This window comes from Sander vitreus, chromosome 12 (assembly GCF_031162955.1).
Source record: "Sander vitreus isolate 19-12246 chromosome 12, sanVit1, whole genome shotgun sequence".
Lineage (NCBI taxonomy): Eukaryota > Metazoa > Chordata > Actinopteri > Perciformes > Percidae > Sander > Sander vitreus.
In genome coordinates, this window is record NC_135866.1 from 16,775,197 (window position 1) to 16,803,163 (window position 27,967).

Sequence of the window (27,967 nt, forward strand, 5' to 3'; positions counted from 1 at the left end):
CCATATGGGGGATTTGTTTTGTGTGTCCGATTATTATGATTTTTTTCTACAGGTAACGTTTATTCCAATACACGGTAGGGAGGGCAAAGACATTTCTCCATTTTCAGCTGAGGCGGACACATTAAGGTTACCGCTGCAGTGTTCAACATTGCACGTTACCCTAGCAGCTAGCAGAGTTTCCTTCTGCTTATAGCTTAATTCTGACAAAACCGCATGGTTACATTTTAGCCTGCATGGACGTTTTGTAGCCTAAAACAGAGCAGCTTATATTGGTAGAGAGAGCAACAAGTTAGCAGACTGCAGAGTCACCCTCTCTGCTCTGTCTGCTCAGCTGCTAGACTGCTGTGCTGCAAAGGGTCTTCCCTCGGCATTCTCGTTTTAACTTACGCTACTCTTGTAAGGGGGTTGCGGTTAATCGTTGCTTCTTCACCGCGGTTCAATAAAAACTATACCGTCACAGTCCTAGTATCATATAACTGTAAGCAGGATGAAAAGCAGTAATGAGTCATGTTTGGTATACTTTGTTTAATGTTGGCTAGATTACAACCTCTTGACTTTACACAGCAGCTGATCTGTAACAAGTATTAAAATACATAACATTATCACAGTTTATAACAGTTATAATTAAGTACAAAATGTGTATGGAATTCTTCCCATTCCCTTAGTCATTACAAAGTATATGATTTAATATGATTTCAAACTATCATTCCAAATAAAGACTTCCTACAGTCTAAATAGATTGACATTGCCAACTCCTCTCAGAACAGAACAGAATGTGAAATCATTGGCCATGCAAAAAAGAAGCCACTAACCATGAGCCCTCGATAGAGTATGCATTATATTCTGATTCTGTTCATTTTTGTGTTATAAGGGGCTCAGGGCTCTTTTCCTCTATGTTCTCTACATGATTATTGGTGTCAACCACATTAGGCTGTGACCACTCAGTGTTGAAGACTGGGTTGTCAAAGGTGGTTAACATGTCAGGGATGGGTAAGCGACGAGCGAACTTCTTGAAGAGGAATAAGGCAATGACCCCAGTGGCAATCCCAGTAATGACCACCACAACTGCCAAAGCTATGTGGCCACGTTGACGAGGATGAACTACTGCAAGATTGAAAAAGTAGATTATCAGCCAAATGAATTTTGTCACAATTTTCTGTAAAATAAAGAAGGTAAAGAGGTGTTACCTACCAGCAGCTGATGATGTTGGAAGCGTTGGTGCTAATACTAGGAAGAAAGAAGGGACATGTGATAATGATTGTTTTTCCGGTGTAGAGTGTCATTTTGGAAGACAACCAACATTTGTGAAGCCTCGTAACTGTATTTCGTAAACATGTGTTTTTGTCATGTGTGGACTTCACTGCATTTGTGTGTGCGTTTTTTGAGACCCCCATGCCATGGCTCAATTACCAAATGCATTTTTTTAACAAGGAATTATCTGTAGCCAGTCAGATGGCTGCTTACCTTTCAGCCAATCACGTAAGTGCAGCTTGTGTGCATTCATTAATATTGAGACTGATCTGACTCCATAGTAGCCTGCCATGTCTATCTGCCAAGTCACCGCAAGAGTAATCACTTAATCTGACACAGAGAAGCAAGCTTATGACCGGAAGGCTGTGGTTTAATTCCCAGAACAGCAGGATAAATCTGGGTGGGGAAAGCTTGCCCCTCCCTCATTACCACCACTGAGGTGCCCTTGAGCAACGCCCTTAACCCCAACTGCTCCAGTGGAGTTGCTCAGTGGCCAGCAGATCAGACTGTGCTTGTACTGAACAGCTCCAGGTGTGAATATGTAAATGTGATTGGGGCATTTCTGAAAAAAGGTCTCAGTGAAACACCCTCCCTGAATAAATTCAAATTTGAGTATAGAACGGATTATGTAATGTGTGTGTGGTTAATTTCCCCCCATAAAGGTGTCCAAAATGTTTTTCTCAGCAGGCAATTTATTCAATTCACAACTTTAAAGTGTATTTGTCTTTAATGGTGAGATAGCTTACAACAACACTAGTTACCTCAAAACAGTGGCATAGGTATTAACACTCCGCTCCAACTCTCCCTTAACACAACAAAAGAATAACACATTTTTACCTTTGGCTGTTTTGCAAATGTATGGTCTATAATACTGCCGATGGGCTGCACTCCACTTCCCAGTTGAAGTGCTAATCGTTACGTAGCTGTGTTGACCAGGTTGAGCATTAGCCCAGTTAGTGTAGTCCATGACTGTTTTGTCCAACCACAACCATTCCCCTGGAGATGCATACCGGTAGATGTAAAAATCTTTTTCAGTGTCATTTAATGCTCTTATTTTACTCTCCAGAAAACAATAGCCAAACAATAAAAATGAATTATGACAACAATAAGTTGTTTTTTTTTCATTAGTTTTTCACCAATCATAGTTTTTCTTTCATAAAGAATTTTCTTTCTGTGGAGATGAATATTACTTTTCATGAAAGAACCAACATATGTAACTGTACCTTTGTGAGTTTGAAACAGGCCAATCCAGAACGAGGTGTGGCTGTCTTTAAACTTGTTTGCATTGTTTTGAATGAATTCTTGCTCAAAGGGATCTTCAATACTGGCTAGTGATCCACCTTCACAAAACAAAGGAGAAGTCCTTACTGAGAGCTACATGCATTTTAGTGCCTAAAAATATCTTGGACCATTCACAAAAGGACGTACCATGTCTTACACAGCTAGTAGATGCATCTGCCCACCCTTTTTCTTCTGTGACAAATATGTAACAGTAACCTTTAAATGGTAGCCAGAAGTACTGCTGGCCTATATTTAATACATCTGGATCTTCCGGGCAAATTCCTGGAAAACCACTTGACTCTGTTGGTGGCACATCTGTGATTGAGAGAGACGGTGATGATACTGGGATTAACTAATTAGATCTTTTCATAGTTTACTCAAATTAAATCCAGTGGCTTGAAATAGGCACTTAATGTATTTAACAATATCTTATAAAATAACACTTTGTAACATCTAAGGGCGTTTTCACACCGACAGCCTTTAGTTCGGTTGAATCGAACTAGAGTTTGTTTGTCCCGCTGGTGCGGTTCGTTTGGGCAGGTGAGAACGCGGCAATCGAACTCTGGTGCGCACCAAAAGCGGACCAAACAACAGCGTACCGAGACCTGCTTGAAGAGGTTGTCTCGGTACGCTTTCAATTGAACTCTGGAGCGGTTCGTTTGTGGTGAGAACGTGATCCGTACTCGAACCGCACCAACTATATGTAGGCTACTCCGCAAGTCTGAGCTAATGTCTCCTGTAGTCAGGTGTGTTTAGCAATCTGCGATGCAGCAGAGCAGCAAACTGTAGCAGCTTGCAGTGTTTCTATCACAGAAATAGACTGCGGTCAAGCTTGCCGTCCGTCACTCGTATCTCCGTGGTCAAACCAGCTGCCGCTAAAATTGGAGACAGACGCCGGCAGAGCAGAGCGAAGTCTCGGTGACCAGATCAGATGTAGTAACGTCTCTTGCGAAACAATGTCTGATAATTTTAATGAAATGAGCTGGTTTGACCACTAGACCAGAATACAGGACCTCCCCCTGTATTTACTTTCTTGCTCCCGCCCCCAGACATATCCGACCAATAAGAGGGCTGGACGTTCTTGCCTGATTTGTAATGACGCATTTTGGTACGCTTGGATTTTTCCAGGTGTGAAACCAAACCGAACCAAACTGACCGAGGGCAAATCGCTCCAAGTTTACTAACTCACCAACTGATTCGGACCAAAGCAAACGAACTACAGGTGTGAAAACGCCCTAAAAGCATACAAAGGTAAAAGTGTGCAATCCATATAATTTATACTTATGATCAGTGATTAAAATAATGTTCCAAACTGATAAGCATATGACTTTGACCTTTACAGGTCAATACCTGAAATATCAGACATGTTGGCCTTTATAGATGAGTTGCACATTAATTTATTCAAATGAACATTACTGTACTTTGACGTACATGTAGACCTCATACAAACACTGTTCATGGTCTGATTGCAGTCAGCAGTCTTCCATTTTCCATCCAGATCTACGTAGACACAAGGTTGGTCACTGCTTGGTTCATTTTTGCCCCAGTGAGAAAAGCTCATGTGCCAGCCATCAGTAAATGTGAAATGCCCATTGGTCTGAAAGGAAAGATTGATCAGACTGCATTCAGCTTTATTATTCATTTCTTTTTGAAAAATAATCTGCAATCTCTGGTTTTTACAGCAATGAATGATTGAAAGAGCATTTTAGCCACATTAGTAGTGTTTCTGTATAAATTGAAATCTCAGTCAGTCCATTACATACAACTACTGGATGGATTGCCATACAATTATGTACAACCCTCCATGGTCCCCAAAGGATTAATTCTACTGACTGATTCCCTGACTTTTTGTCTTGTGCCACCATGATTGACATTTGTGGTATTGAGTGAAATGGCTCAACAACTGTTACTGTACATAGATTGCCATTTAATTAAATACAGATGTAAGATGAATTGTAAGAAACACACTACCATGCAAATACAAATAGGTTTTACTTTTCTCTAAAATAAAAAAATAACATTTCTTTAGTTAAAAATCTACCGTGTAACAAGTCTGTGTAAACAGAAGTGACAAACCTTTTTGTTGGAATTTAGACAGTAGTAAGTAGTTGTAAGCAGAGGTTAGTTATGTTACTTTTCTGTGTGCTATTTGCAATGTGCTATGTGAGTTTTTTTTCAGCACTGTACCTGCACTTTGTTCAGTCCAATCCACAGAGGAGCGTTAAGATTCAAAACCAGCAGCTCAACATAGGCCTGGGACCACTTGTTTCGCAGGCTAGCCAGTTTGGCACCTTCACCTTCGCAGTGCTTTTTGGCTTCATCCCAGTTCATTTGTTGAGTAACAACTTTCATAGAGTCATTAAATATTTTGACATAGTTGGTAGAAGTTGTTGGTTCTGGGGAGTCTGGGAGGGATGGGTCTGTTTAGGGTGAAATTAGAAATTAGACACATTTAGTTTTTTGTTCATCTTAAGGTCAAGAGGTCTGTTGCTTAAAGGCGCTGACACACCAAGCCGATAATCGGCCATTGGACAGTCTGGCGATGTCCGTGACTCGAGTCTGTTCGGTGTGTTCCGTGCCGTCGTCCGTCCGACGGGCCGTCAGCCTTCATTTTGGCCGATTTTACACGTATAATCGGCGGGGCGGGCACTGCTGGCAGTCGGACTCAAATGACCCATCTGATTGGTAGAGTGCTAACCCGGAAACGGGGAGCGGAATGAGCGTGACTAGAGTGTCTCAAAATCTGACCAAAATCTTTTAAACTGACATTTGTTGATCTGAAATGAAGACAGATTCAGCAACTGCATGGCCTATTTCTCATTTAAAATGTTTTCAGAAACACGTTGCGGTGAACTATTTTAGTACAATATGAGATCATATTCTGAACAAGCCGCCATGACAGTCTGTCTTTGAATTTCCGGAGAAACCAGACCCACGTGACGCGTTCGTCCAATCAGCTGCCGGTTTTCATTTTTGGGTGACAATACAGATTAGCGCCGCCTGCTGTTACTGTATGTACACACCGCCGCCGACTTGAGCTGCAAAGAAGCTCTGGCCGCCCTGTCAAGGACGCTTGTCAAAAAATACGGGGAAGCTTTTTGACGCTTTGGCTGCTCTGACATGGCAGCATGTTCGATCATGTTCAATACACGATTGAAGAAAAAGCACAAGCAGCCACTGCACGGCCAATACATTGACACTAGAAACCTTTTATAAATTACATATATAATGACAGAATTTGTATTGTTTGTTAGTTGCAGCGGTGTCTGTTAGCAGTTAACTCGCTCGTTAGCCGCTGAACCGCAGCAGAATGCAGGCAGAGTGAGCAGCCGCCAGCTGTTGATCCGTGCTGGACTGCACTGTGAGCGGACTGTTTAGAGACGATGTGACCGGCAGGTAACGTTAACTGGTCTCTATACGCAAACAACGTCATATCATAAATGCGAAAGACATCTATATTCCGATAGGTTGCTGGCGTTTGCCGCTGAACCGCGTCATAGCTCATTACCATAAAGTTGACCTACTTTCAACTTTCTGATTGCCGCTCTGGTCGCTCAAAACGCCCAAAATGTGACGCCGACAGATTTTCCGCTTCTTTATTAATTTTAATTTCTTAATTTATTGAGCTTCCATTGAAAACGAATGACTTCCGGTAACTTTAGAAGCTCAAGTCGGCCGCGGTGTGTACGTACAGTTATGGAGACGTATTACGTCTCGTCGCTTTGGTGTGTTCCAAGGCACTTTTTTTGACCAACTCAGGGAGACTGATCAGTCCAACTTCCTTTTCTACCGAGGGTCGGCCGTCTGGTCAGTGTGTCTGCAGCTTTAGACTCACTTCCTTGAACCTGCAATAACTGAAGTTTTTGGCCATTTGAACACAGAATTGACATATACAGTAACCAGTTTAGTTGATAAGGAAAAACTCCAATTATGGAGAAACATTAGCTTTCATTTGGCGCTGTACTTCTGGCCACCAGTTAAACACAAGTAAAATATTCACTCTCTTTTAGCTCTGTATTTGGTTTTTAACAACTGGGGGAGATAAATCCTCCACTGTGTTTACCAGCTAGTCACTAACTGTCTATCTGCTGTTTGGTGCAGAGCAAGTAGTGTATAGTGGGTTTTTAGAGCTTTTGAACTGAAAACAGCCTGTTGCAGCTGAAAAACAACGCTAGAGAGCGGCGGGATTGAACCAAATACCTAAACAATGAGCTGAACATCAATATAACCCTACTTAAAGAGAGGAGAGAGGGGAACAGAGAGGGGGAGCTAAAGATTCAAGAAATAATTATCTGTAGGCTCATCACTATAATGCAACCCCTTTTAACATTGTCACATTGTTTCATAATTTAATACATTTTTATCGGAATTTATTGATTGATTGATTATAGCCGGTTTAAGAAATACTTAATCAATACTAAGATAGATAAGAAAATATACCAATGCTTGTGTACTAATGAGTAGGCATTTTTAGACCACATGTTTCAAAGAGAAAGGTCAGAAGATGGGCTCACCAACATTTTGAAGACAGACAAATCCATTTGTGTCATTGCAGGACTTTGGTTTCCATTGCCCAGTACCAATCGAATGATCGCTTATGATTACAGCACACTTTTCCTGTGGAAGCACAGAGAGAGAGTAGTGAGAAAAAGAGAAAACTCTGTATCAGCCGCTCTGGTGAGAGGGTGATTGGCTGCAATCTGCCGTCTCTCCGCTTTTTCTTCATTGAAGGCCCCGGACCCCCACTGACATTGAACCTTAATCCTACACCCTGTCCTCTGCACATTCATATAGAATGTCCTGAACTTTTGCACATCCCTCTACATTTTTTCACATCCTACACTAACCCATACAGCCTTTTTCCTTTTGAAATAGAAATAGTTAGATGTATGTATTTATTATCGGTTTCTGTATTTACTGTTCGTTTATTTTGTATTATTGTTTTTATGTATGCACCATATACCAGTCCCTTCATTGAATTAATCAAATTTGAACATATGTGTCAGTGGCTTGTTGATCTTTACATTGTTAGTTAATTTCCTAACCTGGCCTGGGCCACACATTCTTCATACGGTTTGATAAAGTACTTATTGGACTTTAACTTATCATTGCACTTAAAATAACAAGCGTAGCTGCCCTCTATTTAGGTCATAGTGTACATCTCATCTCCGTTTTTTCCTGTATCCACCGTGTGTTTGTGTGTGCGCACGCGTCAGTTGCGGGGGGAACTGAGCAGCAGCCCCGCCCACTGCAGAGGGTCGACAGGATTAAAACAGACTTTAGAGTGAAAAAACGTTGTGTACAGTGTACATTGATGTTAAAATGTATACAGGTTGGCAGGACGGTCTGAAATGTTTTCCACGGTCTTTTGCTGTACGTTTTGTTGGTAAATGTGAGATGTTCGAGTCAGACGTCTCTTCAGAAACAAGGAAATTAATTTGGTGACACACGTGTGTTACATCACCTGCTTAGTCAGTGGCTCTCAGAGTACGTAAGAGTCATATACTGATGCAAAGTCTGGCACGTGGGACTGCTGGGATTGGTTGAACTCTGGTTTTCGTCAAATTTGCGGAAATGTTGCGGTGATTGGTGAAAATTGCAAGTCGCACCAAATTCAAGGTGATTGGTTGAATTCGCGTGAATTGTTGCGATCACGAAATCGCGAAATCCTGGAGGAACTGATATACCAAGGCAAATTCCTAGTAGGTGTTACTTGCCTGGCAATAAATCTCTTTACGATTCTAAGGCCGGCGACAGACTGGCTGCGCCGCGTGAGAGTGGCGTTTCTGTTGCGTGTCAGCGGTGTCTTTACACACCAGAAACGTGTCTGACACGGTGCTGCTGCTGCTAGCCTTGTCTGTACACATGTATGTTTCCCATTGATAAAATGAAATACCATGTTAAACATAAATATATACTCATTTAAATTACAGCAAAGACAATGTTGGCAGTATTGATGGCAAAATAGGCTACAGAATATTTCTTTCTGTATTGACAGGTGCAATATTAGAAAATAGATATTTTTTTTTTATTACATTTATATCTGCATTTATATCAAATACTTTCAAACAACATGTCATTTATTATGTATTTGTGTCAAAATGACACATATAATATGACAACATATTTTCCTATTCTATTTTGCCTGGAAACGCTTCCAACACACTTGCGTGTCGCATGAAAAATAGGTGTCGGTTCCATTTCTAGCAGGCACGCATTTTTGGCGTGGTTCGAGCCGCGCGTGAGACATGGGAGCCGAAATATAAACGGTCACACCACGCAGCTGACACGCTCACGCCATGCATCCAGTCTGTCGCCGGCCTAATTCTGATTCTAATAATAGTGTATTCTTGTTTACTGACAGCCTACTATCCCATGGGGGGGGGAATAGAAAAAAACAATTGCTGTCCCATTTAATAGAAATTGTGTCACTAACGAGATCTCACTCATATAAAGACCAAGGTCATTATATGCCTCTGTTGAATAGGAGGCAGTTCTAGCACACGTTTAATTTTAAATGACCACCCTTTGATATAGACTAGTTTTCCAAGTTAACTTCAACAAACCCGATGAGACCCTAACCCTCCTCTGTCATTTTTCTCTAAGTCATGACAAAGTAAGTAGTTTCTCACTTTACAATAAAGTTTGAAAAACGTCATACCTCTTGTAGAGCATGTATCCATTTATAATAAATGTCAGCACCCTCGTGGTTCTGCAATGTAAACCCAGATGTTTGCAACTTTAGTTAACTATTTTCATTATAAAAAATAAGGAACATTTCAAACATTTCTGTATTACTCTGTTCCAACACTAAAACATTTTTCCAAAAGGCAATAGGCTATAAAACAAAACAAAAACTCTTGTATGCTATGAAATAGCATGTTTGATGTGTTTTCATTCATATACCCTACATAGGTGAACAAATGGGCACACCTCCTTTGCTTATATGCAACTCTCGCATAGTAGTATCGCACACCAATCAGCTTGTTGTGCTAAACTCAGCACATGTTGCTAGCGGCCTACGGCTAAAAGTTTCCGAGCAGAACTCACATAATGCATTACTTGCAGCAATCTACATACCGTGTCTACTGCGTGCGGCTGCATGCACCGGGCCGTGACCCTCTAACTGCGATGGTTCGGCTATTTGTTGCATACACTCTTATACACAGTTAGGCCTCAAGTTAAATTTAAAGGTGTTACCAGAATTCCTGATCCAAATAGATGGAAAAAAAATGGAGAAAAATACAATAGAGAAACAAAGTGTCACATGTGTACACACACAAATTATCGGCAGTGCTACACACACACTTACAAATTATAAAACGCAATTGAGATTCTTTCCACTTACTGCTAAATCCAAGTTGACATAATGCCTCGGTCGCCCATCAGTCCACTGAAATCCATATATATCTGTTCTGCGCAAACCAATCCATACGTCTGTAGTAGTAGGTGTGTCAGCCATTTGAGTCATCAAAAACACTGAAAAATAAATCGATAACAATAATTCAAGTATCCGATATTTGCATGAAAGTTTTCAAAATGTATCCCCCTATTTGGGGGTCAATTCCTAATTGAACCAGGTGCATTATAAAAAGTATTTGGGGGTTGCTTCTTGCTTGTACAATTTACGGCTTACGGCAATTTAAGTTCTTTTAGCATCAATTTTATATCCAAGCAAAATTTCCCTAACCTAATTGATATAGAATTGGAAATGTAATTTTATCGTGACCTTGTGAATTGGAATCGAATCGATTCAGGAAATCATTGGCAATACCCAGCCCTACATAAAAACACATACATGTGCTGTTTGGCTCTTTGTATTTTCTGTATTGTTGAAGGTGCACTGTGCAGTACAGTATAGTCAGTCCCTCCAGGATTTCGCAACCAATCACGTGAATTCGGTGCGACTCACAATTCTGACCAATCACCGCAACTTTACCGCAAATTTGACCAATAACCAGAGTTTCCGTGACTTCAACCAATCACAACAGTCCCACGAGCCAGACTTTGCGTCAGTATGTGACTCTGAGGACGCGACTGTCTGAGAGCCACTGACCAAGCGGGAGTGAGAACCTCTTAATACATCCATGGGGAGAACAGGTTGACGTAACACACGTATGTCGCCAAATTCATGTCCTAGTTTCTGATATGAAGACGAGACGTGCGTGACTCGAACATCTCACATTTACCAACAAAACATACAGCGAAAGACGGTGCAAAACATTTCAGACCGTCCTGTCAACCTGTATTCATTTTAACATCAATGTACGCTGTAACCTTTTTTAACTCTAAAGTCGCTGAAAGCTGCTGCTGTTTCAATCCTGTCGGCTCTCTGCAGCGGGTGGGGCACACACACAAACACACACGGTGGATGCAGGAAAAACCGGAGATGAGGACCTAAATTGAGGACAGCTACTCTCGTTATTGTAAGTGCAATGAGAAGTCCAATAAGTACTTTATCAAACCGTATGAATGTGAGTCCCAGGCCAGGTTAGGAATTTAACTAACAATGTAAAGATCAACAAGCCACTGACACACATGTTCAAATTTGATTCATTCAATAAATTCTAATTTTTTGTCTGAAATCATTATACCGACATTTGCAGCATCCTGAGCCTTTTTGGTAAGGTTACTAGGAAATCTCAGCCCAGAGTAATTTTATTATCCCCAAAATAAGTTTCCTTTTTATTTTTAAAAGAAGTATACCAACAAAAAAATCGCAATCCCAATTTTTTTTACAAAAGCTCCTGCAAAATCAGGCATTTTGGGCCGCAACAATCTCAAAAAAAGGCCCCGAAATCCTGGAGGGACTGTATAGTCTACTATAAACTGGAAAACAACAGAAATCTGTTTCATTCACAGTTTCACTCAAACTCAAGAGCACAGAGATCTGGCAAAGGATTTGGTAACTCTAGAGGCCACTAGCAGAGCTTTAGAATTTCTTTTTTTTTTTTTTACATTGTGTAAACAATAGTGACTAAGTCATGTTTTAAAACCTTTTCCTCAATAAAACGGGTTTGTATTAAGGTGATTATTGAACCAGCCTCACAACTATCACAATCAGGGTTTAAAATTACCTTTTTCATCCACCAGCCAAATGGCAAGTGACTGTTCAAATTTCACCAGCCACTCAATAGATTACCATTGTTTTTTTTGGAGGTGAGTGACGCAAACCTACCAGCCACTTGCATATTTTACCAGCATTTGGCTAGCAGATGGTGCTAATTTTGAACCCTGATCACAATCCCTCCATTTAAATCAGTCTTCATGTACAAAAGAAATAAAAGTATCAAATGTAGGTTTAGGTTATGTTCTTTACCTCCCATCTCAGGGTTCTGCTACACATGGACCTGACCATGCAACCATAAACAGGAGAAGATGTTAAAAGATTGGTGCATATTTTATCAGGAAAAAAATATATGAAACAAACCTTCAACATGTCTGGAAGAAATAGAGGCCAAGTTTCCACCCACATCTTGGCATTGTTTCCTCGCTTCACGCCATATTACCTTCTGGTCATTAAAGATTCTGTAACACTAGAGGTGAGGAATGATAAATTGTTTTACAACTCCTGAAAATACACCAAATACAGCCACTCAAACATTGTCCTGGTTAGTACATTGATCCCAATTTCACACAACAAAACAGCCTAATGTCCCATCTCAAAAGATCATCAGTAGGGCTGCTCGATTATGGAAATAATCATCATCACGATTATTTTTGGTCAATATTGAAATCACGATTATTTTACACGATTACTCATTGACTTTTGGAAAGATGTAGTTATTGAATTTAAAAAAACAAACCGTTAAACAAATCAACAGTGAAAACACCTTGAACTGTGAAATTTCCCCTTTGCAAACGTAATGTGCAAAATAATCATTTTTCTCGATTACCTTGTTTTTGGATCGATCATGATTAAAAATGTATTAATTGCACAGCCCTAATCATTAGATAAAAATGTGTAATCTAAAAGATCAATGTTTAATAGACAGTTTGAAATCAAAGGCCAATGCCATTGCCAACACTGAAAATGTAGTTCTGTCCTACATGAGTTTTTATTCCTGCAACACAACACGTTAAGGCTTAAAGTGACATCCGACCTTTGAGTTAAATCTTTTCCACTGGGATGGGCAGGCACCTTTAGGGGCCACTGTGGGTGCCACAGTGGTGTTGGCAGGTGGTGATCCACTGCGTTTACAAATGGAACTGTGCTCATACCCACAATTATAATCGTGCCAGAACCCTGTGAACCAATCCAAGACATGAATATAAATACTTTAGCAATTACAATGTGCTGTTTTGATTTAACATCAAATATCAGGTTAAAGTTATAATCCTTAAGAGTTCTCAAATATCAAACCCCATTTGTGATGCTGCATTGTTATGTAATAGCCATTTAATGTATTCACTCTGTAATTACTTCTCTACTGTGTATAGTAGTTTTTATTAGTAGTGGCGGAGTCTGCCATTCCTGCACTAGATGCAGATGATTTATATTACAAGAGATTCATATAGTGCAATTATCTCATTCTGTTCACTGTCTTTACACTCAATCAGAGAATCACTGAATCACCTTGACATCACATTAACACAAAAATCACTTCTGGGTAGACAAATGGCCGTTGATTTGAATTGCAGAGATACTTAAAATCGGCAAGCTTGTTTATTTATGTTGTTTACGTTTAAAAATATATAGTTAAACACAGTGGTCCGACCTATCTGACGTTCCTGCTTTTGCTTATTTTCTGTACTGTGTTGCTTTTGCTAAACCAAAAGGGTTAGCAACAGGGTTACGAACAGTGGACTAACTAGTTTGGGTGGTGTCATTTTCTTTAGTATGTGGCTCAACAGGTAAATTAGGTCTCCAACCTAACGTTAGTGAAAGTGTCGAAATATGAAAGCATCAAACATGCATTTTAGATGAATGGGATGAGAGTATATTCAGTTACTCCTCGTCCCGTTTGCTCAGCGCCGTTAAATTGTATGTACGGGACTCCGGAGTTCTATACCCGGAAGTTATTGTAAACAAAAATTGTGATTGGGTCTATTAATTTACTACTAAGACAAATGGACCATCCTCCTGATGCTGATTCACATTAAAAGTGTTCAACTGGCAGCATGACATTAATGGCTTTTATTGTCAAGCTGCCAAAGGAAACGCAACATATTTGTCACCACGATTAGCACTTATCACAATCGTTCATCAAAAGTGTGCCTACAAAACAAGGCAACGGCCATTTTCATAATTTTTCGTCAGTGTATCAATTTTTATTGACTTATTTTATAAGTCAATAATGGAATAAAAATGAGCAGCCACAGTGAGCTGTGAGATGAAGGGCTGCAGGCAACAGGCTGGACGTCTCCAACTCCTCAGCAATGTAACCAACTTTACTGTACTGTGTGGAGAACTACTTACACTGTGCGCAGCATGAAATCAGATTGGGGTTGCAATTATTGTTGATTGTCTTTTTTATTAATACAAGATAGTTTGTTTGGCTGCGCTGTAAACAGACCAGTTCCTATTCTTGTATTTCCGACAAAGTAGCTGCTCAACAAGTTTTTGAACAGATAACGGACATATTTCTGAGAATTTCTCCAACGTGGGTGTGACATAGATTTTATGATAAAATCTAAAGGAAAACGGTTGGAACTGTTTAGGATTTTGCAAAGTTTGCCTTGATTAAACTAAGCCTTATAGTGTAATATTAATATTACGGCTATATTGTAGGTAAAGAGAAGTACTTCCACTCTTGTTATGGGTAACAAGAGTACAAAGTCACATGTTCCTGCTGGGCCCGTGGTGGATGAGATGGTAAAGCAATATGGTCCTGCCTGTTTTTTTAAATCGTTTTTAACTGCTCTTTAATGTTTTATGTAAAGCACTTTGAATTGCCCTGTTGCTGAAATGTGCTATACAAATAAAGCTGCCTTGTCTTGCCTTGCCGTAATATTAAACTGCACTTGCTGTAACCACAGGTGTCACCGAATCAACCAGTACTGAAATCTTAAGGATTACAACTTTAATTGCAGAATAACAGCTGCAGGTGCAATTGTCATTTGCATGTATGTCAGTAAAGATTAATCATATATTAATTTACTCACCAGTAGAATACGTCATCACAACACAGTTCTCATCATAGTTCTTGAAATCAGGCTGACCTTCATCCCACCTTTGAAACACCACTTGAGAACCATCCACCCACCTTAATGTAACACAAACAAATCAGTTAAAATGTTGTCACAGAACAACTCATGGTTAAAATATTGTCTGATTCAAGTCTAAAGTCTTAAACTGTATTGTGTTTTGTTTCTTCCATCTTCACATCTCAAAGACAAATTATAAATTGGCTAGATAGTGGAAGAAAATAAGGAGCAAGTTAATGTGACCAGTAACTTCTGCCATTAGTCTGTACTGTATAGAATAAAAGCCACATTCAACAACAAAGCTACAGAAATGTTATCAACGTTAATATGTAACGTACATTTCAAACTTGTAATCATGTATAATATTTTATTATTTTAATAGCCCTAATTTTAATACTTTATCTTGGGACTTATTTTCCCCAAAAGTCTGATTTATTTAAATTAAATGTTTTATTAAATGTTGTGTTTTTTAGACTTTTGTCCTCGTTTGTATTTTATTCATACTCACTCAAGTGTTTGATCAAGATCTACTGTCAGGCCTATCCAGTAATGTTCATGATGTTGGGCTATCTGCACACGTTAAAAGCAGCATTACTTATTTTTTGTGCTGAAGTTAAATGTCTTGGTTATTGTACTTAAATTGTTTATTGCTTTAATTGTTAAATGTAGTATAAATAGCACTGCTTACCTGTTTCCATAAAAAGACACTTTCAGCTTCACTGTTGATAGTTACCAAGTCACTATGCCTCTGTTGGCAGAAGCGACGAGCTTCTTCCATGGCCATCGACAGCTTGTTAATATAATACTGATTCCCATTCCATTCTAGCCACCCATCTGACGTCTTATTGTAGTCTGAAAACATGTTAGAAAGATGTAATATATCGTCAATATATGTGTTTTCAGTGCTTTTAGCATCACAAACAAAATCTCTCTTACCAACAATTCACTTGGGTGGCGGTGTGAATCTCAGAAAGCAATATCTCTAAACCTTGGCAAATAAACTTATCTTCATGTCTAGATGTCCTTTAGAGAGAAGGTCCGTGTATTGTTTTGGGTATTTAATTTTCCTTTCATAAACGGGTATTAAAAAAACAAGTGGTTGTTTGATTTTTCGTTTTAAAATTGAAATACAAGGTGTTTTTTCCTTTTCATGGTCAAAAGGGGATGAGCAAATTTAAAATATGCTAAGATTTGCATTTTCTATTTCATATAACAAAAGAAATCACTAGAAAACAGAAAACAGAATGTGTTTTATTTCATATTCTGAGACCGGATGTTGTCATCTCCAAGGCAACAGCGCTGGTGTGGCCCACCACGTTTGCTCTAGCAGGCTAAAATGGCTTTGGAACCATACTCTGATGTGATTTTAGACATGGCGAAACAAGGTCTGTCATCTACATATCACAGGAAAGGGGGAGGGGGGCACAAAATGATTTTCTGCAAGAAATGTGAGGAGATTTTGCGCTGAAAATGGCTGAAGCTTGATGGGACTCGTCTGACACGACGCTGAAGCTTCTTACTTGGCAGTTAAGGGGAAAACTTAACGCTGAGCTCACGAATCAAAGGGTCCAATTCTGCAGTTGAGGTTAAGGGACATTTATGGGAAATATATCTTGCTGAGCGACTGATCCTCCGTTTTTTTCACCTCTTTAAGGAATGCTGTTTTATTCAATATGAAATAAACGAATAGGCCTACGAATCTACTGTTCATATTATATGTTATAAGTGTTAGATGGTTGCGGGTGAGTAAAACCGATACATTATTACTGAGGATAATATTCTCTAAACTGTAACGGAGCAGAGCTGTCTGCCCCTGCCTTGCTGTGCACATTTACGCAAGAGGACATCCGTCAGCAGCGTAAGTCCATTGATTATTTCAGAAGCTAAGTTAAGTTTTCACTGTCCAGTTTTCAACAACTAACTAAATAACTACAGTTTTGAATTATGCTGCTTAAATGTCCCACGATATTAGCTGCAGTGACATTACTGCGCACATGACGCTCACAGTTACTGAAAGCAGCCTCTCCAATCATTAAAGCAAATCTTTAAAGAAATCAGTCATACACATACAATACATAATTTAAAAAGCAATAGCTTTCCCATAATGCTTTTGAAAGTGTTTGACCAATCAGAGGAGTTGCTTTCAGGGCCCGTGATATAAAGTCGGAAAAATACATATTTGACCGACCCACAATGCTGCAATATTTTTTTACAGAATAGTATGGAATTAAATACAGTTCAATAATAGTATGACTATCAAATGGCTGAAGATAAATATCAATTTGACTAATACTTGAACAAAGATTTGATGCATTATAAATGTGTTGCAAAATAAATGATTTATGCTATTCAACTGAACTTGTTGAGATATGTAGAGCATGTTGTTTTGCTATGGATCTAGTGACCACATTTTCAAGTGAACTTGGGCATGGATGTGTTCACACTTATCAAACGAGTAGGACTTTGGGGTCAACTTTATGTAGTTTATTTTATGAAGTTATATGTTGTAGTTATGGCTAATACTGGGGCAGCAGGGCCATCACAGAAAAAAAAAGGAAATTAAACAAAGAACAACTAAAAGCTAAAAGGGAGAGTGACAGATGTCGGTCGGGCAGAGACAATTACGGGATTGTAAAGGATTCAAAACCAACCATGTCCCTCTTCCTTCTAGACAGGTATGCAATATATCTATTTCATTCATAAATTAACTTTATAGAGTGTAAGACGTAGTACGTCAGTAATCTACAGAAATGACGTCCCCCTTTCATTAAGCATCCAGTTTTTATTTCTTTTCAGCCTGTTTGTGTTAGCTTACTATTTTCTTTTGGTCCCCCTGTACTTGTGTAAAGCGTCATTGGGTTTCATGAAAGGCGCTACATAAATCTAAGTTATTCAGAGTGCCGATGTGCTGTGTATTGTATTATTTTTACGTTGGTTGCTACAACAAACTCGCTTTGGCTCGTGACACAGCGACGCCAGGTTTAGCTCACCATACATCCAAAGTAGGTTAAATTACAGTATGCAACACTTGAAATGCAACGATGTATTCTCTAATTGTAAATTAATTATGTTGTGTCTGACCAAACCAACAGTTATAAGAGATACATTTCCTTTTAGGTACGGCTTTTTTTTATTTTTATTTTTTTTAAAAAGAGCACAGGACACGTAATTCACTGATTGTATCTAATGATGCAGCAAAAAAAGACTATCCATTTGATTTCAGTTGTACTTCAACCTATAGGCCTACTGAAATCATGCAAAAAAAAAAGCGTATTTCCTTGTGGTCACATAATTATCCCACTTACCAGGAGTGACAGGGTCTGGAGGTGCCTTTGGAGTTAGTCCTGTAAGAACATGGATAGAAGATAAATATAGTTGAGTATTAATTTCATACACCTGAACACACGTGAAGAAGACATTGATGAAAGAAGTAACCTCGCTCACTCAACTATCAACAACAAAAGAATTACACACTTTTCTTTGAAACTTACGTAACCGAATAACCATGCTTTACCTACTCGGATCTGACACAGCCAGCCATTGTCCTTCTCACAATGCATAGCTTTCCAAGACCATTCGTGATCCCGCAGATGTGGTATAAATTCAGCACAATTTTCCACATTGTTTCTATTATTTGGCCCTCCGTTTTTCCAGTGTTGGAAGTTTACCTGTAAACAAAAGCAAACACTTAAACATGCAATGACGAATGGATTTAATTTAATTTAATTAAGATTGCATAGCTAAAATTGATTTACTTAACCACTGTAGAAAGAGAAAACTGTTAACTCACTGGGGATCCATCGCTCCATATGTAACCAGTTCCTGCGTCAGGGGCATGAAGTCCAATCCAGACTCTTTCAAAGCTAAAATAGACTGACTTATATTAATGATTTAAATATGCAACCTGTGAGAAATGTTTAAGGAACAATTGTTTGCCTAATTTCCTAGTTATCTGATGATGCAATTTCCCAGTGCTCTCCTGGGGCCACATTTGTAAAACTGTGTGGCGAATTTGCGTCAGAAGTGGCGTACGGACGAAACATAGGATGTGAGTATGCACAGAAATATTCGGATTCATAAAACCGCGCACACGCACGTCCTACGCCGGATTCCCTTTATAAATCACAATCAACTCTAAATGTGGCGCAGCTTTTGCGGCTTCATGTCACGCCCATAATTGCCCTTAAATAGGCTACTTGAAGTCAGTGAAACGCCCCCAATTAATATTCATCCATATCGACATCATGCATACAGAGGTAAACAAAGCAAAGGACTTTCACTCAATGTGAAGTTGTAGTTCTTGTTAGAGAGGTGGAAAAGAGGAAAATGTGTATAGAGGGCACAGTGTGGGCATTACTTATGCCAAAAAAACTGTAGAGTGACAACATGTTGCAGACGCAGTTAATGCCACATCCTCAGAGGTCGGACCATGGCCCAAATTAAAAAGAAATGGTCCGATTTTAAAGTTGATGCAAAAAAAACGCCTAGCGCTACCCCGAGAAAGTGTTTATGCCACGGGACACTGGAGCTGAGGCAAGGCATAGTTTTTCCGAGTGCTCATCTGTAACGCTGGGCCCAAAACAGCACAGAGATTCAACAGGACAGCTCGATGAAGTCGGAACTGGCTCTGAGGCCACTTTTCCTCGTATGCCAGCTAGTCTTCTTACTGTCGGTCTCCATTTGCCAAATCTTCCAACATTGTGCGTCATTACGCATGACATGCCTTTACCCATTCATTGGATTGTATCTAAAAAGCTAAAGGTGTCGGAATTAATCTAATTGTAAATGACAAATAGTTCTACGCAAGGAGCATGTAATTAGTAAAACATTCTATTGCACCTTTCACAATGGTTAAAACATGCTTTAGGCCTACAATAAAAACAAACATTTCAAACAATCTCAACAACAAATCTAAAGCCAAAAAATAAACACTGTATAAAACACTATGATAGGCTACTGTAGGCTATATGATGACCATGATGTGGTCCGCCAGATGGAGGCATCGAAAACAGCATCAGTCTATTTTTATCGTATTTTTCATGAGAATAAATTCCACAACATGCCAATATAATTACAAAACATTTGAGTCTTTTTTGCAAATATATCTTTGTTTGAATTTACGATAGTATCTTGTTTTATTTTGTCTGTTTTTCACCGCAGATGGCTCAAACAGGTGTTTGTGTAGGATATCAATTGTAAGAATGGCTTTGTGAATTCTTCTTATCAATAAAGGGAATATTTTGATTTGTTTTACATAATGGTCTCAGATTCACACAGTTTCACGTGTTTCATCCATCTGCCGTCTGTGTCGCCGTTTCTCATTTCACCGCTCATTTTACACCTGGGTCAGAGTGTCCGTGGAGGACCGCACATTTTCCCGTCAAGTTTGCTTTTTATAAATCCCAATTCTTGTGTAGAGAGCGGCGTACGTCTTCTTTTGTGCGTATGCCACATTTATAAATGAGGCCCCTGGACACTAGCCAACCTTCATCTTTTGCAACCAGATTTGTACTTTTTTTAAATTCCTTGAATCTTAATTTTGTAATTTGCCATTTACTATACACTTACAAGATGTTCTGCCAATAATCATCCTTATCACCTGATATTCATTTTGACAAACAGGACAAATTTACAGCATGACAAAAAGAGTGACTACGTAATTTATACTGGGAAGATTTTGTCAATTGTAGCCCTAATGGTATGAGACCAGGTCATACTGTACCGCTTTTCAATAATTTGCTCAGCAGCGCTGTGGATGCTGAGCAGGTCTCCTCCAATGGCCCTGCAGTAATCTCTGGCCTGATACCAGGTCCTACTGTTTGAAGATGACTCTGAAAACAGCTTGACCAGAAGACAAAGAGGTTCAACATGGTTTGGTAGTGTGACTTTACAACAAACAGTTGCACTCTTTGTATGTGTGCCTATCAGAGTAGTTTATATGTTTTGTTTATAGGTAATGGCACAAGCATATACACATTTTGCTGATGGCGTTACTATTTGGAGTTGGGTAGGCAGCCACTCACAATAATATTGTTTTCTCCTGTTTTTAGTAAGGGAGGTAAGTGATTGTAATTTGGTGTCTTTAATTTTGTTATATATTAGGTTATATCTACTACCACGCTAGCTACATTACTGTTTTGTTGTTTTATGTCATGGTGGCCTTGCTCACCCCAATCATTTGCAAAATTCTACAATAAGAAAATGTCTTTATATATTTCAACAATAGGCTCAGACCTTAACCTGAGATTTGGTGAAAATTTGTCTTATGTTGTGCCTTAGCCAGTCTTTAACAGGGCATAACATGCCTGACTTTAGTATTGGTGAGGAAAAACTAGTAGAAACCATTGCTCCTCTAAGTAAGCTTAGAGGATCAATTCAATCACAGAAGTCAGTTAGCAAATACATCAGATTTGCAGGTGTATGTGTTGCATTCCTGTTTTTAAGCTGCATTGAATTTCACCTTATAGCAGAAATTTCTTGTTAGTATTTTATTCCAGCCGTCTGCACACTTGAGAAGGGTAGGAGTTGGTGGTGCAGGTGTTAAAACAGCCCCCTCTGCCAGGTGTTTGCAAATGTATTTTGTCTTATTGGTGCATGGCATAACATCCCAGAGGCCAGCAAAAACCCCAGTTGACATGGCAACGCAGCCCTGTTGGTAACCTTGCATTGTGGAGGGAGAAATTGTAAACTGTCAATTGTCAAGGCAATTTCGGACACATCTTCCAGATGGAGTTTAAAGTGTATCCATACCTGGCATTTCAGCATTCCAGTGAGTAAACCTCACTGAGTCTGTGTTGGTCCACACAAATTGATCAATGTCTTTCTGGTTTGAGAGGCCTAGCCAGAAGTACTTCTCTGGTCTCATCCCGACCAAGCTGACGAGGAAGGCATTATCCACCCTGAAAATATTTACACAATAAGGGTCACAGGATTTGTCATATCTGTGAATGATGTACCCAACATTTTGTTTGAATTTTGTTGGAAGCCCTAATAAATCCCATTACATCCGAACTACTAAATATAGCTTGCTCATTTTTAGTATGCTCAAAATATTTGGGGTCAAAATAATTTTGTTACCCATTTGAAACATCAGCTAAGTAGGCATCTGAGGTCTTGCAGTCATCTTTGGCTTCATCAAACGTCTTTGTCTCCGTTCCTACAAAGTAGCAGTAGGAACCATGTCTTTTCCAACCCTGGATTGTATTAAAACAAGTGGGAACATATCATTATGTTGTGCTTTTATTTAGTGTGATTAATTCATTTTCAGAGAACAAAAAGCTAAACACAACAAAATGATTAATATGTCTGCAGGAATCTGACATGGTTGCTGGGGAATAAACCATTACAGGACAGATATTTTCTCATACATTAGAAGAAGTAAAGTTTACGCACAGTTTTGCAGCCTACATTCTGCTCCACTTCATCTCCAGAGGGTTCAGAGGCACTCATCTTCATACAAATGAAGCCATGTTTCTCGTCACACATACGGTCAGCCCAGTTCCCATTCTGCAACAAAGAAGCACATTAAAATGTTTATCTATGTAAAATCTGGATGCACCAACAGATAAACGAAATACAGTGTATGTTGTCAGAGAAAATGCCATTCTCTTAAAGGTACACATTTATTATCATAGATACACACCTATACAATTCCACCATTTTGTGATTGTTGAACATCTCATTCCAAAACCACAGCTATTAAAATGCTACTATAACAGCCTTCACTCTCTTTGGAAGGCATTTCCACAAGAGCATTAAGCCTCTACAAAGCAGTCCAGTTCAATTCAGTTTGTTACACAGTGGAACGTTTTCTTTGCGTTTCCATTAGCAAAGGTTTAAGATAGTACCTTGTGCTATCTTTGGTACCTTTAAACACTGCAGACCACTAATTGGTCAGAGAGAATCGTCACTTGCGCGACATGGGACATCCTTCACAAACCCACAATTTTTAAATTGCCAGGCTACCATCAATAGCAACTGCAATTTTCCCCCCCGCTTGACCCAGATAAAAACAAAACAATGGCAGCCTGCAAATCTATGACATACACTATGCCGTACAAGCGAAAAGGTGCAGACATTCCTCTGTTTGGTTTGCTAATGAAAAGAATCAGTGAGTGTCACATTAAAGATGATATCACGGTAGTTTTACGCAGCGTCGTTATGAGGGGGTGCTATCAACAGTGGAAAACAAAAAGAGAAAAGTACTGGTCCCAAAAAATTTAGTCGAGCAGAGCCGTACCGTACAGACGGCAATAGTGAGGTCAGCTAGTGATGTTGGGGGATTAAGCCTAAGTAGTTTGCATTTGGTGCTAAGGTCAGGGCCTTGTGCGGGCAAATCAGGCAAATTCTTCCACACCAAACCTGTCAAAACCATGTCTTTTTGCTTTATACACAAGGGTGTTATTGTGTTGAAACAGGAAATAGCCTTCCCCAAACTGTTGCCACATAGTTGGAAGCACACTGTTGTCTAAAATATCAGGAACTAAATGGCCTAGCTTAAAACATCCCAAGAGAAAAAGTACACAAAAGTATGTGGACAGCGGTTTCCATCCTCATTCGAATAAAGTGTGATACGTAACTGCACAATCTGCCAGTTTGCTTGTAGCAGGTTTGTTAGTTGGATAAATAATAATCATTTTACAAAAGGCTGGCATATGCACCATATCCATGGCTCCTTACCTCTCCTCTGATGAGAACACAGTCTTCTTGGTCAGTAAAGACGGCAGGTTTCCCAAACTCCCAGCTGGTATAGCTGACAGTAGAGTGGTCAATCCAGTCAAACAGCCCTTCTGTCTTCTTGTCATTCAGTCCAATCCAAAGCTCATCAGTGGATGCTGTAGACATGCACAGAAAAATGTATCTTTGTGGATCTTATTGTGGAGCTCTGCTAAACTTGCTATGCCTGTTCACTATTTTGTGTGTCAGTTGGAGACTCTTGTTGGTCATCAATGCTAGGGGAGGTGGAGGCTTACTGGTTGAGAGATCTGTGTGCAACATCTGACAATAACACCAGTAATTGGTATTGAATAGGGGTGCACGATTCAGAAAATGTCACGATTCGATTCAAAATCGATTTTTAGGCTCACGATTCAAGTAAAAAAAAAAATGATTCTCGATTAAAAAAAACGATTCACGGTATGTAAATGTAGTTACTTTTCCCATATGATTGCAGTAGACATACAGTTTAAAAGAAAAGAAACACAACAAATTAAATGTAGTTTGATATTACTTTATATGACTTCATACAAAAATAAAAAACTTTTGCAACTAAAAACTGCAAAGTGCCAAGCTTTGGCTAGCTTTCAAATACATTTAATTCAAGTATAAAACTGTTAAATAAAAAGAGCTTTTCGATCAGAGTTCGATGGGAGTTTAGAGCATTGAAAGAGAGTGTGTTGGTTGACTGGCACGGTAGGAGGAGGTATTTTAGGTTGTTGTTCGTCCACGTCTTTAATGTTAATCTCTGGGTGATGCCATACCATGTGAGTTCTCAAGTTTGTGGTGTTTCCAAAATACTTAATTTTCGCTTTGCGAAGCCTGCATGTAGCATGATTCCTATCAAGTTCCGTCTACCCCTCGAGGTTATAAAAGCCGAAATGTGCCCAAACTCTTGCCTTCAATGAGGATGGAGCAGGTTGAATAACTCTTTCTGTGAGGTTTGCCATTGTTTGCGCCAACTAAACTACTTCTGCTGTACTCCTTCTTCTGATTATGACAAGAGTGCCCAGGCGTCAGTGTGAATTCAACGCAGCACCATCTATGGGAATGGCGAGCTAAACTAATTTCAGGACAATAGTATACACGCCATTACAAAATGGAAAAAAAGAAGAAAAAAAATATTAATCGATTTTTGGAATTCTATGAATCGATTTGGAATTAGTAGAGCTTGATTCGCGATATGAATGTGAATCGATTTTTTTGCACACCCCTAGTATTGAAGTGCTAAAGAAGTAACCCCCCTGTAAGGTTTTGCTTAAGAGTGGCACAAGGAGAGGCCTGCGAGCTCACAGGTGTGTTGTTTGTTGTAAAGACTTCTTCTTTCAAGCTATACTTAATTTTCTTTACCATAGCCAAGTTGAGAGATGACAAAGCTTTGGTCCTCCACATTGCGGATGCTGACTAGGTCCCCTCCTTCTTTGCGGCACACTTTCTGAGCATCAGACCATGTTTTCTGAGTACGTTGGAGGTGGAAGCAGTGGCCATTGTAGGGAGTCCAAGGGCTTGAACAAAATCCTGTCTCAACAGCTGATCATGAAAAGAACAGAGAAATATAAATATGGAGTCACTGATATCATGCAATTAATTAACAAAAGACAAAATAGTAACACAGTAAACTGTGGAAATAGAATAGAATAAAATGTATGTTTTTCTTTACTTTCAGTAGGAGCCACAGCTCCTTTACTGTAGCAGATGTACCCCAGTTTCTTGGTGCATGATGAACTTTGCCAGGAGTACTGTACAGCACCATCAACAATTGCACAGTCGTGGCCCGGATTGGGAAGTGGATGTCCTAAAACAAGAGGATGGTTAAACCTAAAATGTCAGGTCTCACTTCTCAGATGTGTCTGAGTTATCAAATTCACATACATTTTATTCATAACACCTAAGAAAATTATAATGCTAATAAATTAAATCATTTTAAATTCAGTAGTATAGCAGGCCTAAACAATAATTGTAATACAAAGTTAGTAGTATAAGAGAACAGTAGAAACAGCAATGAAAAAAAGAAGAAGTAAAAATAGAAAAAAAATAGAATGATATGCTTAATGGCTGGACTGGTGTAATGATCTGACTGATTATTTTGCGGAGCAGTGAAGATTCATCATGCTGTTGAAAATAAGTCAATGGTACATCAGGGATACAGTAGACATGTTTTGTACTGTGCTAAGCTAAGTTCTGAAATACAGTAAGTTTCACTGGAAATGGAGTTTGAATAGAGACACAATTATGTGTGATTTGAAATGTGCACATTATTTTGAACACTACCAGATTTAAATGCAAACTGAATGGACTAAATTCAGGCCCTATTATTGTGAGTCTTGAATCTAAACTGCTGAACAATCAGAAGTCCTCTGTTCCCGTAACTATCTTCAGTGTAGCCCTTGCAGTGGTTTGTAATAGCAACTGTGTCTAAAGTACAAATGATAAAGGAAATATGGAATATATACAATACATATAGATACAGTAATCTTATAATAGAAGTGGAAATAAAACTTACCTGAGTCCCAATTCAGATAACGGTAAGGCCTTCCATTAGACCACTGCCAGCCATGTTCTGGGTGCCGGATCAGTCCAGACCAAAGCTTATCCCCCTGTCCCCTGCCCGCTGTCCCTATTAGTGCTGTGAGTGTGTTTGTGTGTTTAAAAAAATAAAAAGGGCACATGAAACAAAGACGATGAAATGATAATGAGTAAGGCTCAAACATCAATCAGAAGCCTGGCTACTGTCATAACAGAAATTTATTCATGCACACATTTTTAATGTATCAAGTAGTGTTTATATATAGTAGCTGTATAGTAGTTGCTCCTTACCTGTGATGTAAGCCTTCTCGTTAGGATCGGTGATACTGAGCAGGGAGGCCCCCTGCTGTTTGCAGCTGGCTTGAGCCTGGGGCCAAGTCAGAGTTGCCTGTGTGTTGAGCTGGTAATACGCTCCTGTTGTGTGTTTGCTCCAGTGTTCTCTGGCTGTGAAATATACATACACATATATGGAAATGCTTTGCAAAATGTAAATTTTTTTTAATGTAACCTCAAGTTGAACATTATGCCTCCATGTTTACATTGAATGTTAAATTATTAAAAGTAAACTAGTGGTAGGTCATAAATCAGAGAACGCCCATTATTATCCTGAAAGCCTTTATTATCCCCTTCATTGTAAATCTGTGTACACTTTAAAAATCATGCATTGTAACCATTGCAGTAATAAACAAAAACAGGCAGTACTTACAGTTAGTTGGGCAGTAGCCCCAGACCTCATGTTCATATTTAGTTTGAACTGCACACCAACGTCGCTTTTCCGAGGAGTCAATCTCAGTGCAGGTTGAGTACCAATGGTCTTTGTACAAGAAGGGAAACATGCAGGGTCTACCATTTGCATTTCCTCCAATAGTATAAAGTTCTAAATGGACAAAAATAACAAAACAAAGAATAGCTTGAGTATTTTGAGAACATCTGTAACTGTAATCATTTACATTTTATGAAAATTTATGACACACTACTTCACCACTTATGATACAAAATAATTCAAATCTGGGGTGGAGTCCTTTCAGTGTCTTTTTAGCTTCATGGCTCAAATGAGTCAAATAAGAAAATGAATATAATTCATCTAAAGATTTACAAAGAATTGACACAGTGTGGACAAAGAATAGTGTTGTATACTGTACCTCTGTATGTTCTTGCACAAGCACCGCTGGAGGTCCCTGAAATTGTGAGGTGGTTATTGGGTCCTATTGTTTTGGAGAGAACTGCTGTGTTATCTGCAGTGAGCTCAATGTAAAGCTCTTGGTCTTTGAGGGCGAGCACTGTTCCATTCTTGCATTCCCACTTTTGGAGGTCGCTGTTTTCATCACAATTGTAGAGGCTTAGTTCACTTCCCACACTTTTCCCTTGGACGCCCAGGCACTTATTAAGCCCCCAAACCAGTAGTCGCTCACCAGTTGTCCAGCGTACGTCAAAGCAGTAGTTACTTTTTTTAACCAAACAAAAACCAGCGGCCTTGTTAGTTAGTAGAAATGGTGAATCTGTAGAGAAAGATTGTTCAAAGAATCAACAATTACAGTTGTGTTTGTGATAGAATGCAGAAGAAATCCAGATTGAAGTTGTTTCAGTTGTGTCTTTTGTGGGATTTTATATAACACAGACAATACTACTGACAATTATTCACAGAATAAACAAAAATGTAATAACCAAACAATATCTTTATAATTAGAATCACAACCACCATAAAACATTGAACTGTAACATATCTACAAACAGGGTAACACAGGCAACACACTGACGCATGGGAAAGGACGCAACAATCTCACATAGAGTTAGGTATATCGAGCAATGTGCTCAGTAAAACCCCCATAAAAACCTTAAAATTAAAAGTTGGAATACTGTACCATCTGAGGCCAAACATTGTAATGTTTGGATGAGAAGCACCAAGGCTGTGCACGTTATCTTCATTGTTAGTATTCTTCTGAGATGTCTCACAGCTGAAAACTTTATCTATGCATTTCTCGCAGATGATTTAGGAGTTGTGTGAATGATTGTGGAAAGAGGGGCATTTTAATAGCACTTACCACAG

General features: G+C 39.2%; 1 protein-coding gene across 3 annotated transcripts; it reads right to left on the minus strand.

Annotated features, from left to right (window-relative positions):
- Positions 1–510: 510 nt before the first annotated feature.
- Positions 511–27,946, minus strand: LOC144526592 (macrophage mannose receptor 1-like). Of its 3 annotated transcripts, none has more exons than XM_078264148.1 (31): positions 27,783–27,945; positions 27,063–27,419; positions 26,627–26,797; positions 26,212–26,364; positions 25,898–26,020; positions 25,055–25,189; positions 24,745–24,924; positions 23,359–23,513; positions 22,072–22,185; positions 21,757–21,872; positions 21,430–21,578; positions 21,140–21,339; positions 20,402–20,520; positions 18,470–18,542; positions 18,194–18,347; positions 17,985–18,023; positions 15,368–15,531; positions 15,188–15,249; positions 14,638–14,738; positions 12,636–12,778; positions 11,963–12,068; positions 9,881–10,011; positions 9,194–9,244; positions 7,047–7,149; positions 4,720–4,952; positions 3,979–4,129; positions 2,680–2,847; positions 2,475–2,591; positions 2,089–2,247; positions 1,192–1,227; positions 511–1,104 (listed from the first exon to the last, which is right to left on the minus strand). In XM_078264148.1, exons 1-31 carry the CDS (start codon positions 27,844–27,846, stop codon positions 854–856), a joined length of 4,278 nt encoding a protein of 1,425 aa, XP_078120274.1. In that variant the 5' UTR covers positions 27,847–27,945; the 3' UTR covers positions 511–853. The 3 variants fall into 3 exon arrangements, with proteins under 3 accessions (XP_078120274.1, XP_078120273.1, XP_078120276.1); XM_078264147.1 differs by having other exon boundaries at positions 3,964–4,129; positions 27,783–27,944; XM_078264150.1 differs by lacking the exon at positions 2,089–2,247 and having other exon boundaries at positions 3,964–4,129; positions 27,783–27,946.
- Positions 27,947–27,967: the final 21 nt, after the last annotated feature.